At 45.4% G+C, this 12,654-nt stretch overlaps 1 protein-coding gene across 8 annotated transcripts in view; it reads right to left on the bottom strand.

Moving 5' to 3' along the window:
- Positions 1–12,654, bottom strand: part of LOC131196239 (1-phosphatidylinositol 4,5-bisphosphate phosphodiesterase gamma-1-like) — a 142,695-nt gene that overhangs the window by 106,159 nt on the left and 23,882 nt on the right. For all 8 annotated transcript variants that reach the window (XM_058178785.1, XM_058178784.1, XM_058178782.1 and 5 more), the window contains 2 exons: positions 2,847–2,940; positions 2,062–2,109 (listed from right to left, as the gene is read on the bottom strand). In XM_058178785.1, the coding sequence (XP_058034768.1) occupies positions 2,062–2,109; positions 2,847–2,940 (142 nt within the window). The remainder of the gene's footprint in view (positions 1–2,061; positions 2,110–2,846; positions 2,941–12,654) is intronic.

Genomic DNA, 12,654 nt, shown 5'->3' with positions numbered 1-12,654 from the left:
GGAAACGGAAAAACAGACCTTCCAACTTTACTTTTTGCTAAGTAACCTTGGTGGAAGAAAACATAGTTTCCCCTCGGTTTGAATGTGCGATTCGGTGCTCTACCTTTGGCTGAAAAATAAAATTTTCTGGACCCTCGCTTTCTCCTTTTCCAGCTCCACACCACTTCCTCTCTCCACACCCATTTCCTCCTCCCTTTCCTGCCCCACATCCTGTTTATGGCTTCTTGACAGGGTGGGGTGAGGTGGAGGGATACCCAGTCAATGCCCCCAGCTTCCTGATGTCTTGGCTTTTTCCTATTTCGTTCCGAAGTCTTTGATTCGGAGCAAGGATGTCTAATCTCGGCAACTTTAAGTCAAGTGGACTTCAACTCCCAGAATTCCCGAGTCAGGAATTGCAGACTCGAAGAAGGGTTAAGAGGGGGGCAAATTTAGAGCCCCTGTACTGAAAAAAATGATAGAAGAGAGTATTTAGAGCTCAGAGTTGTACTGTGGGATCCATGGTGCTCTCTGAGCCTGGCTGTTTTCTTGCAGACATTTCATGACCCAACTAGGTAACATCATCAGTGCTAGAAAGATGTGGTTCATTCTCTGTTTATATATAAATGGCTTGCATTGTCACTATGGGTGGGAGCGTTCGGGGTAGTTCCTTGATTAGGTTGTGGTTTACTGTTTAACACCAGACCAACAATCAAGCAGTAAACAATATCCCAATCAAGGAACAACAAACTCAGACAAACAATCACACAGCGAAAAAACAGCCTAATCAAGGAACTGCTAAGAAGAAAGCAACAATCTCACCAACACTGGCAAGGCAAGCTACTTGTAAATAAACCCCACCCCCTTCTAGCACTGAGGATGTTACCTAGTTGGGTCATGAAACGTCTGCAAGAAAACCACCCAACTCAGAGAGCACCAAGGACCCCACAGTCCTCCTCCTCCTCCTCTCCACAAACTCCTAGTATTGACGATGTTAGTCATGAAATGTCTGCAAGAAAACAAACAAGCTCAGAGAGCTGGAAGGACCCCTGTTCTGTCCCCCTCGCCTCAATCCGAGCGATGACTTATTTAGCCGGCACTATCAGCTCTGGCAGCAAACCACCGAGCGTCTGCCAAGTGTCTCTGTTATCTCCCTTGATGCCGATGAGTCAACAAACAGTACTTCAGCTCTAGTCAAGCAGTTGATTTGCCTGCTACGAAGAGGCATAGCAGCCCTTGCTGCTTTTATATCCTGTGGGGTGTGGCTCCATGACTCAGCACTTCCTAGGCCTGCCCCACCCCTGCTTCTGTTGTTCCCGCCTCTCCTGCCTACGAAACCTAGGGTCCAGCCAGGCCTGATTGCCATCAGCTGGGTCTGGAGGCGTGGGGGGAAAGAGTCAGGGGACGGAGGCCTCGTTATCTCCTCCACCTGGCCTGCTTCTGGCTCCTGGAGCTGAGCCAGGGAAGCCGGTACTCCCGAGGTAAGTCCTGGCGGCCCTTCCCCCTCACTTTCCAAGTCACTTTCTGGCAGGGGCCCCGGCTCGGGGGGCGCAGACACAATAACCCCACAGTCCTCCTCCTTCTCCTCCCACCTTCTTCCTCCCTCCCTTCTAGCACGGATGATGTTACCTAGTTTGGTAACGAAATATCTGCAAGAGAACCATCCAGCTCAGAGAGTACCAGGTATCCCACAGTCCTCCTCCTCCTCCTCTTCCTCCTCCTCCCCAGAAACTCCACACCCTTCCAGCACTGATGCTGTTCCCTATTTGGGTCATGAAACCTCTGCAAGAGAACCACCAAGCACCAAGAAAGCCCCCACTACAGAAACCGCAACAAACTAGACCTCCCCCAGAATCTGTGAACCTTTCTCCAACCAAGCGAGTGCGGTCAGTCGGGCCAGATTCTTGTAACTCAAGTGAACTCAGCAGTAAAGCTTCTGCTGGAGGCCATTCACTGTGGCTGCTTGTGCCTAACACACCCCGGTCAAGAGCATAAAAGAAAAAAGAAAAGGGACCCGAATAAGCGCCAGGTCCTCTATGGAAGCCTCTGCGTTCTTCCAAGAGAAAACTGTCCTCATCTACTCACCTGCCTTCTCTAGATCTGTCCATTGAGTCGAACTGCTTCCTCAGCCACCTGAAGGAAGACAAAAGTAGTTTTACAAAAGAGCTACACAGGCAGAATGACAGAATGACAAAGTTGGAAGGGGCCTCAGAGGTCTTCTGCTCCACCCCCCCTGCTCAAGCACTTCAGACAAATAGCTGTCCAGTCTTTTCTTAAAAAAAACCTCCATTGATGGAGCACCTACAACGTCTGGAGGCAACTTCTGTTCCACTGGTTAATCGTCCTCACTCTCTCAGGAAGTTCCTCCTTAGTTCTAGGTTGCTCTTCTTCCTTGGTTAGTTTCCATCCGATGCTTCTTGTCCTGCCCTCAGGTGCTTTGGAGAATAGGTGGACCCCCACTTCTTTGGGCTAGAAGATCTCTGAGGTCCCTTCCAGCTCTATTCTGATTGAAGGATTGACCCTTTCATCTCTGGAAAACTTTGAGGAGGAACATCAAGGCTGTTTTTTGGCCTCGGGACAGGTGTGGACAACACACATTCCTAAGCTAGGGCAAGGATAAGAAAGGCAGGCTGGAGCAGAGGTCTCCAACCTTGGCAACTTTAAGACCTGTGGACTTCAATTCCCAGAATTCCTCAAGCCAGCTTTGCTTGGAAGTTGAAGTCCACAGGTCTTAAAGTTGCCAAGGTTGGAGACCCCTGGGCTGGAGAGTCTGCTCCAAGTAAGCACCCGATTGAGTAGCGTGGAATCATTTGCTCCAAATTCGGTGACGCTTTGTGCTCTACCCATTTTTTCCTCCTGCTGGCCCATACCTTTCAATCTGCAGAGGCGTCGGTGACCGCTGCGTATCTGTCACCAGCCAGTTCAACCCGGCCACCCAGAGGGTCACGTCATCCTCGCAAAAAGCTGAAGAAGACAAAGACAACAAAAAGAGACGGAGGACAATCGATGGATGGACTTATCCTGGAGACCCTGGCTGAAAGGAAAGGTGATCTGAGCCACAGCGGCACCAGTGGTTAAAGTGCAGTACTGCAGGCTACTTTTGCTGACTGCCGGCTGCCTGCAGTTTGGCAGTTCGAATCTCACCAGGCTCAAGGTTGATTCATTCTTCCATCTTTCCGAGGTGGGTTAAATGAGGAGCCAGATTGCTGACTCTGTACACCGCTTAGAGAGGGCTGGAAAGCACCATGAAGCAGTATATAAGTCTAAGTGTTACTGGAAGGAAGGAAGGAAGGAAGGAAGGAAGGGAGGGAGGGAGGGAGGGAGGGAGGGACAGCTGTGGTGGCATAGTGGTTAGAATGCAGTAGTGCAGGCTGACTCTGCTCATTGCCAGGAGTTCAATCCTGATTGACTGAAGGTTGACTCAGCCTTCCATCCTTCTGAGGTGGGTAAAATGAGGACCCAGATTGTTGGGAGCAAGAGGCTGACTCTGTAAACTGCTTAGAGGGGGCTATAAAAGCCCTGTAAAGCGGTATATAAGTCTAAGGGGTATTACTATCTCTGAATCTTCATCTTGGCCAGAGCTTAAGACTTTGTTCCTCACTGTTGTGTCTGCGCCCCCCGAGCTGGGCCTGCTGCCAGAAAGTGACTTGGAAAGTGAGGGGGAAGGGCCGTCAGGACTTTATCTCAGGAGCACCGGCTCCCCTATCTCAGCTCCAGGAGCCAGAAGCAGGCCAGGTGGAAGAAATAATGAGGCCTCCATCTCCTGACTCTTCCCCCCACCCCGCCCAGGCCACGCCTGCAGACCCAGCTGACGGCAATCAGGCTTGGTTTCGTAGGCAGGAGAGGATGGAACAACAGAAGCAAGGGTGGGGCAAGCCTAGGAAGTGCTGAGTCATGGAGCCACACCCCACAGGATATAAAAGGCAGCCAGAGCTGCTGTGTCTCTTTGTAACAGGCAAATCCACTGACTGACTAGAGCTGAAGTTTGTGACTCACCAGCGTCGTGGAAGATAACGAGGGCTCTTGGCAGACGCTGGCTCTTTTGCCGCCAGAGCTGATAGTGCCAGCTAATTAAGCCATCATTCGGATGGAGGCGGAGGAGGACAGAACACTCACATTCAGTATCTACTTGCATGTCTAGCTTCACTAACATGCTAAATTATATCCCTAGTTAACCAAATCCCATTCCTACATTCATAGGTCTTGAGATGTTTCAAGAAATAAACCATATGATATTAAGCTATCAGGGCTCCAGCCAGGTTCCTGGAAGAGACTGACCCATGTCCTGTTTCAGCCAATAGTCTAACACAGGGGTCTCCAACCTTGGCAACTTTAAGACTTGTGGACTTCAACTCCCAGAGTTCCTCAGCCAGCAAAGCTGGCTGAGGAACTCTGAGAGTTGAAGTTCACAAATCTTAAAGTTGCCAAGGTTGGAGACCCCTGGTTTATCAGGTTGTGAGAAATGACCTTGTGTTCATCATTTAATTTTTTAATCACAATCAATTCCTAGTTTGTTGGTCTTATCCATTTTTATTTTTTAAAAAAATCTGCTACTGCCAAGGAAGATGTCTATGGAGGTGAACCTCCAGGTGTTTTTAATGACTCTCAGAGTGTAAATGACCGACAGATTGAAAAGAGCACAACCATTCGTTTAGTGACCATTCAAAGTAGCAACGGCACTGGACTTACAACCATTTTTCACAACTACAATCATTGCAGCATTGACCGTGGCCTACGACCGTCATGTGTTCCAAATTCAGATGCTTGGCAACGGGCTCACATTTACGACAGCCGCACCATCCCGGGGTCACGTGATTCACTTTTGCGACCTTCTGACAAGCAAAATCCCTGGGGAAGCAAGGTTCACTTAACAACGCTCCATGGCTTAGGGCCCGGGTACTTACGGGACTGCCTGCTGTTATCTCATGCCTCCCACCGACCCGTACACTCACACAGAGAGGGTCTTCTCAGGGTGCCGTCCGCCAAGCAGTGTCGGCTGGCGGCCCCCAGGGGAAGGTCCTTCTCTCTGGGAGCACCTACCCTCTGGAACGAACTTCCCCCCGGTTTACGCCAATTGCCTGACCTTCGGACCTTTCGCCGGGAACTGAAAACTTATTTATTTATCCAAGCGGGACTGGCCTGATTTTTAAATTCTAAATTTTAAATTTTTAACTGTAATTTTACTGGGTATTTTATATGGTCAATTGGACGGTTTTAATTTCGGTCTTTTATTGAATAAGCTTTTTAATTGTTATTTTAATATGTACATTAATTGTTTTAAATGAAGGCTGTACACCGCCCTGAGTCCTTCGAGAGAAGGGCGGTATAAAAGTTTAATTAAATAAATAAATAAATAAATAAATAAATAAACGGGGCGACTGAATTAACAGCTGCAGTCGTTCACTTAAGGTGGCCAGGAAGGTGGTAAAACAGGGCAAAATTCACTTAACAAGCAACTGACTCGCTCAGCAACAGAAATTTTGGGCTCGATTGTGGTCGTAAGTTAAGGACTCCCTGTCGTTGTTGCGGTTGTACCCAATTTTATGACATTTTTGGCATAGTTGTAATGAAAATTCGAGTACTTGGCAAGTGGCATGTACATGACCTCCACTTGCGACCTTCCCAGCCAATGAGCAGAGTCAATGAGGGAAGGTGGATTCACTTAACAACCTCCTGATTCATTAACCATAATGATCTGCTTAACGACCATGGGAAAAAGGCCATAAAATTGGGCTTGATTCACTGAACAAGCCGCCTTGTTTGGCACCAGAAATTCCAGACCCAACTTCTGCCTGTATGTCGCCCAGAATCACAATTTGTCAATTACTGCAGGTTCGAGTCCCACTAGGCCCAAGGTTGACTCAGCCTTCCACCCTTTATAAGGTAGGTAAAATGAGGACCCAGATTGTTGGGGGGGCAATAAGTTGACTGTGTATATAATATACAAATAGAATGAGACTATTGCCTTACACAATGTAAGCCGCCCTGAGTCTTCGGAGAAGGGCGGGATATAAATTAAAAAAATAAAATAATAAACAAAAATGGGGAGGCCTTACGCAAGTGTGGGTTAACTTTTTTGGTGCCGAGTGCCCAAAATGCATGGGCATGCGAGCAAATGTATGCGCGCGTGCACGAACCCCCAAAATGCAATGCAAGCACCCCCTGCACATATACCCCACCCCACACATGTGTGTGCATCCCCACGCATGTGCCCTTTCCCCATGCCCCGTTTTGGCTTCCAGGTTGATGCAGGATGCCTTCCAGGCCCAAAACGGGGCACCTGTGAACCCCCATAATCCAATGGGAGCACCCCCTGCGCATTGGCGTGCATGTCCCCTACGTGCGCCCTGCTCCCTGCGCGGGCGCGGCAGAGACCTGAAGACCAGCTGGCTGGAGGGAGACATGTACACATGTGCAGTGGAGCTGGGCTGTACGCTTTGCTGGCGTACCCGCAGAGAGGGCTCTTCGTACCACCTGTGGCACACATGTCATAGGTTTGCCATCACGGTCTTACACCTTCTCTAAATAAATGATTCCATAAATTCATTTTTTTCCAATGATGCAGCATTACAGATCCAAACGTTCCTTTACGGAGGAATTGGAGCATTTGATATTCTGCAAAGAGAATTGCCCGGTGGAGGGAAAACTGGAAAGAAGGCAGATTCTGTCTTAAAAACAATGCCTTAAAACTGCACTCAGGTACACCACACCCCTCTCTCTCTCTCTCTCTCTGTTGAGTTAGTCACGGGAAGTTTATTTGTCTTGGCTAAAAGCCACCGAGAGCCACGGAGGGCCTTGCCAAGAACAGATTCAAGAGCGAAAAGCAAACCAGACGAAGAACGGCAGGTCTAAAGTGTGAGATTAAACCGACCGATTAAAAAAACACAAACATGGCATGGCAGTGAAATTCCCTTTCCTAAAATATCGGAACAAATCGGCAGAATTAAATACGTTTGGATTACAGGTAGTCCTCGATTTATGACGATAAAGGAGCCCAAAATTTCTCTTGCTTAATGAAACAGTCAGTCAAGTGAATTTTGCCTCGTTCTACGACCTTTCTTGCCACCGTTGCTAAGTGAGCCACTGCAGTTGTTAAGTTAGTAGCAAGGTAAGTGAATCCGGCTTCCCCATGGACTTTGCTTGTCAGAAGGTCCCAAAAGGGGATAAATATGAGTCAGTTGCCAAGCTTCTAAATTTTGATCACGGTCATAAGTGTGGAAAAAAAAATCACTCATAAATCACTATTTTCAGTGCTGTTATCATTTCCAGCAGTCCTTAAACAAACTGCTGCAAGACAAAGGACTATCTGTACATAAATTAAATCCAAATAAGGGCTCTGTAAAAGATTTACAGGTCTCCTAGCTAGTTCTGATCTTGGTTGACCAAGACAGGGGTCTCCAACTTTGGTCCCTTTAAGACTTGTGGACTTCAACTGGCTGAGGAACTCTGGGAGTTGAAGTCCACAAGTCTTAAAGGGACCAAGGTTGGAGACCCCTGGACCAAGAAACATGTCTATCTTACTCCTTCTCCTGAAAAGGCATCTGTTCCGTTGGGACTCCCTGCCCCATAAGTCAAATATTTGTCTAGGAATAAGGGAGGCTTATTCCCAGTTGAAGCTGTTCAACAAATACATCATCAAACCTTGTAGACTTTTGAGCCAGAGGCCTTCTAAGATGTTCAGAAGTTGGAATCTTTTCTTTGTTTGGATGTCTACCAGGAGATGAGGTCTTCATGTGGTGCCTGGGATTACAAGAACCTCCGGGTCCCTTCTAGAGGGACTCTGGTTGGGAAGCTTGGAATAGCATTTTCTGCTGTTCAATGTCATTCCCAAATAACATACCTATCAACCCTATAAGGCAGGGGTCTGCAAACTTGGCTCTTTTAAGACTGGTGGACTTCAACTCCCAGAGTTGGCTGAGGAACTCTGGGAGTTGAAGTCCACCAGTCTTAAAAGAGCCAAGTTTGCAGACCCCTGCTATAAGGCAGGGGTGGACAACTATGGCCCCTTTAAGACCTGTGGACTTCCATGGCTTAGGACCGGGATATCTACAAGACCGCCTTCTGCTGCCGATTGCCTCCCAACGACCGGTGCGCTCCCACAGAGCGGGCCTCCTCCAGGTGCCGTCGACCAAGCAATGTAGGTTGGCGACCCCCAGGGGGAGGGCCTTCTCTGTGGCAGCACCGGCCCTGTGGAACGAGCTTCCTCCAGGGTTACAGCAACTCCCTGACCTCCAGGCCTTCAGACGTGAACTGAAGACTTTATTATTTCAGCGAGCTGGACTAGCCTAAGAATAAAACATTTTTAGTCAAATTTTAATGGGTTTTAACCGGTCTTTACCGTTTTAGTGATTTGGCTATTATAATATTTTGTTTTAATTGGGTTTTTAATTGCTTATTTATTATTGTTGTATTTTAATATGCCTGTGAACCGCCCTGAGTCCTACGGGAGATGGTGCGGTATAAAAGTATGATTAATAAATAAATAAAAATAAATAAATAACTCCCAGAATTCCCGAGTCAGCTAGAAATGCTCTTTCTATAAGGCGTCTCTAGGACTTTATCTCAATTGTAGAAGAGGAGTTACAGTCCATCTCAGCCACTTTAAGATGGGTGGACTTCAACTCCCAGAATTCCCCAGCTGGTTAGGGAATTGTGGGAGTTAAAGTCCACCCATCTTAAAGTGACAGAGATTGAGAAGCATTGATTTAACTCCTTACAAAACTCAAAATCTTTTTAGGGTTATTTTTCTCCCTGTGAAAATTCATCAGCTCATTTTTCTTGCTTGCCAAAAACATTCAGCTCGTTTTAAGATTTGTGGTTTTGCCTGGTTTTTTTTTTTTTCCCCTGCAGAAAAGTCCTGTTCTCAAAAATGCCACAAACGATTGACCTGCTAAGGAATCTGACTGCTACTCTTCAAAAGTCAATGTATTTAATCACCCGGCTTTAGGGAAGTCCACAGATGCTTCCTTCTGCTGAACCCATGGAAAAAAGGCAGATAAAGATTTCAAAGCAAACAAAAATGGGGATTAATAGGGTTAACTCATCGCTGTTAAAATCCTGGAAAGTTTATTATAAGGAGATGATGATGCTAAGAGGACTATAAACTGTAAAATTTTACGCCCTAATAAATTATGTTAGAATGTTCTAGGGCAGGGGTCTGCAAACTTGGCTCTTTTAAGACTGGTGGACTTCAACTCCCAGCCAGCAAAGCTGAGGAATTCTGGGAGTTGAAGTCCACCAGTCTTAAAAGAGCCAAGTTTGCAGACCCCTGTTCTAGGGGTCACAAAACTCTAGCTTGCCTGTGTAGAGTAATACAGGAAGTTCTCGACATACACTAATTTGTTTACTGACCGTTTAAACTTACAAAAAAATAACATAAGATCAGTCCTCACACTTACGACCATTGCAGCATCCCCATGGCCACATGATTAAAATTCAGGCGCTGGGCAACCAGCATATAATTTATGAAGTCATGTAATCACCATTTCCCAACCAGCTTCTGACAAGCAGTCAACGGAAGGAACTCAATTTGCTTAACGAGGCCACGATTCAAAGCCACGGAGGCCTTGCAAAAAAAAAAAAAAAAAAAACAGATTCAAGAACAAAAAGTAAGCCACACTCACAACTTCAGGCGGTCCTCGACTTACAACAGTTCATTTAGTGACCATTCAAAGTTACAACGGTGCTGAGAAAAAGGGACCTCTGACCATTGTTCACAGTTACGACCTTTGTAGCATCCCTATGATCATGTGATCAAAATTCAGAGGCTTGGGAACTGGCTCATATTTATGATGGTCGCAGTGTCCCAGGGTCATGTCACAAATGGTCACTAAACAAATGGCTATAAATTGAGGACTCCCTGCATAAGCAGGAGATAGATAGATACAGGTAGTCCTCAACTTACGACAGTTCATTTAGTGACCGTTCAGCGTTATGAGGGCACTGAAAAGAGTGAGTTATGATCGTTATCCACACTTACGACCGTGACAACATTCCCATGGTCACACGATTTACATTCGGATGCAACTGGTTCATATTTATGACGGTTGCCGTGTCCCGGGGTCACGTGGTCAATTTTTGCGACCTTCCAACAAGCAAAGTCAACAGGGAAGCCAAATTCACTTAACAACCGGGTTACTAACCTATCAGCTGCAGTGATTCACTTAACAACGGTGGCAGGAAAGGTCATAAAATGGGGCAAAACTCCCTTAACCAATGTCTCGCTTCACAACAGCAATTTTGGGTTCAATCGTGGTCATAAATCGAGGATTACCTGTACAAGTCGGAAGTCTGAAATTAAATCAAGCGATTAAAAAAAACCACGGTAATGAAATATTTCCTAAAATATTAGAACAAATAAGCAGAATTAAATAAGTTTGGATTACAGGTAGTCCTGGATTTATGACGACAATTGAGCCCAAAATTTGTGTGGTTAAGTGAATTTTGCCCATTTTTATGACCTTTCTTGCCACGGTTGTTAAGTGAATCACTGCAGTTGCTAAGTTAGTCACCCAGTTGTTATGTGAATCCAGCTTGACTTTGCTCATTGGAGGCTCGCAAAAGGGGATCACGTGACCCTGGGACCCTGCAGCCGTCATAAATATGCCAAGCGGTTGAATGTGACCGTGGAGAATGCTACAACGGTCGTAAGTGTGAAAAACAGTCATTTTCTTGCTTAGCAATGGAAATTTTGAACTCAGTTGAGGCCAAGGCCTGCCTGTACATCACTTGTCCAGCTTTTAAAATTCACTTAACAACGACTTCAAAAACAGGCCGGAAAAGTGGACACGATTCTCCTAACCTCCTTGCTTAGCAATGGAGACGCTGGTTCCAATTGTGGCCGTAAGTGGAGGACCACGTGTCAAGATATCTGAAGAGGGCCGCTCTCTTTTCTGCTGACGCTGGGAAAACCACAACAAACGTGGGTGTAATTTAAGAAACGTGATAGCAAGCTATTAGTAGGAGAGGCGATGTGTCATCTCCCTTACTTTGAGCAGGATGTAATCAGAGAGAAAAGGGCTAAAAACAGCAATTAGATCAGGGAAGGTTGCAACCGACTCCACAATTACATCCAGCCAGACTTCCCCCATTTATGCGTTCCAGATGTGGGGCGATAATTCCCCAAATCTGCTATCTCAACTCATCAGGAAACATATTTAAGGAAAATATTCCAAATACTTCAAATACGTCCCAGATATGTTTTTGCATATAATAATTCAGGTAAGCAACATAAAAACTGCAACATTTTATATTTTATATTTCTAAATTTTATATGAATTTTAATGGGTTTTTAGAATTTTAAATGTTTTAAAGTTTTCGGCCAATTGTATAATAAGTTTTTTAATTTTGTTTTAATTGTATATTGTATTGTTTGGGTTTTTATTCTGGCTGTACACCGCCCTGAGTCCTTCGGGAGAAGGGCAGTATAGAAATCTAATAAATAATAATAATAATAAAATAATAACACCAAGTTGGGAGAAGAATGTTCTAGGCATGGTCTTAATTTTGGGATCAACAGGTAAAATGTCTTCGGAAATTCTCAAGTCATCTACTTCAGTAGTGGTTTTTCACTTACCTTCGCTGCTGGTTTGGAACTAGGGTGAACCGGTAGAAACCCACCACTGATCCAGTTCATGGTTGTCCCGAAGGTCCCAGAAGGCAACTGGACTTTTCTCTGGTTTTCCTTGAAGACGTTTCGCTTCTCACCCGAGAAGCTTCTTCGGTTCCATTCTCCACCATTCAGTCAGAACCGAGGAAGCTTCTCGGGTGAGAAGCGAAACATCTTCAAGGAAAAACAATGAAAGTCCAGTCGGGCCTTTTGGAAAAATCCCCTTTGGGACATGAAGGGGTACTTTTTGCATAACTGGTCTTAGAATAACATGATACAAGGCTCCCATCTCCATGACCTGTTCTGTATCATTATCATAGGCATCTTTAATTAATTAATTAATTAATTAATTTAATTAGAACTGCAGAAAAAATAATTGCTACCAACCTGCCTTCCATTGAGGACCTGTATACTGCACGAATCAAGAAGAGGGCCGTGAAAATATTTGCAGATCCCTCGCATCCTGGACATAAACTGTTTCAACTCCTACCCTCAAAACGATGCTATAGAGCACTGCACACCAGAACAACTAGACACAAGAACAGTTTTTTCCCGAAGGCCATCACTCTGCTAAACAAATAATTCCCTCAACACTGTCAGACTATTTACTGAATCTGCACTACTATTAATCTTCTCATAGTTCCCATCACCAATCTCTTTCCACTTATGACTGTATGACTGTAACTTGTTGCTGGCAATCCTTATGATTTATATTGATATATTGATCATCAATTGTGTTGTAAATGTTGTACCTTGATGAACGTATCTTTTCTTTTATGTACACTGAGAGCATCTGCACCAAGACAAATTCCTTGTGTGTCCAATCACACTTGGCCAATAAAAATTCTATTCTATTCTATTCTATTCTATTCTATTTATTATCCTTTTTACTACATTTTAATTATAAAGGAGAATATTTGTAACTCAGGATTGGAGAGAGGTTTGCAGGGAGGAGGAAGAGGAGGAGGAAGAAGAAGAAGAAGAGGAGGAGGAGGATAATGACTGTGGGGTCCTTGGTGCTCTCTGAGCTTGGTGGTTTTCTTGCAGACGTTTCATGACCCAACTAGGTA

This window comes from Ahaetulla prasina, chromosome 3, assembly GCF_028640845.1.
Source record: "Ahaetulla prasina isolate Xishuangbanna chromosome 3, ASM2864084v1, whole genome shotgun sequence".
NCBI classification, from domain to species: domain Eukaryota; kingdom Metazoa; phylum Chordata; class Lepidosauria; order Squamata; family Colubridae; genus Ahaetulla; species Ahaetulla prasina.
The sequence above is the reverse complement of the archived record's forward strand: the minus strand, read 5'-3'. Positions and strand labels throughout refer to the sequence as shown.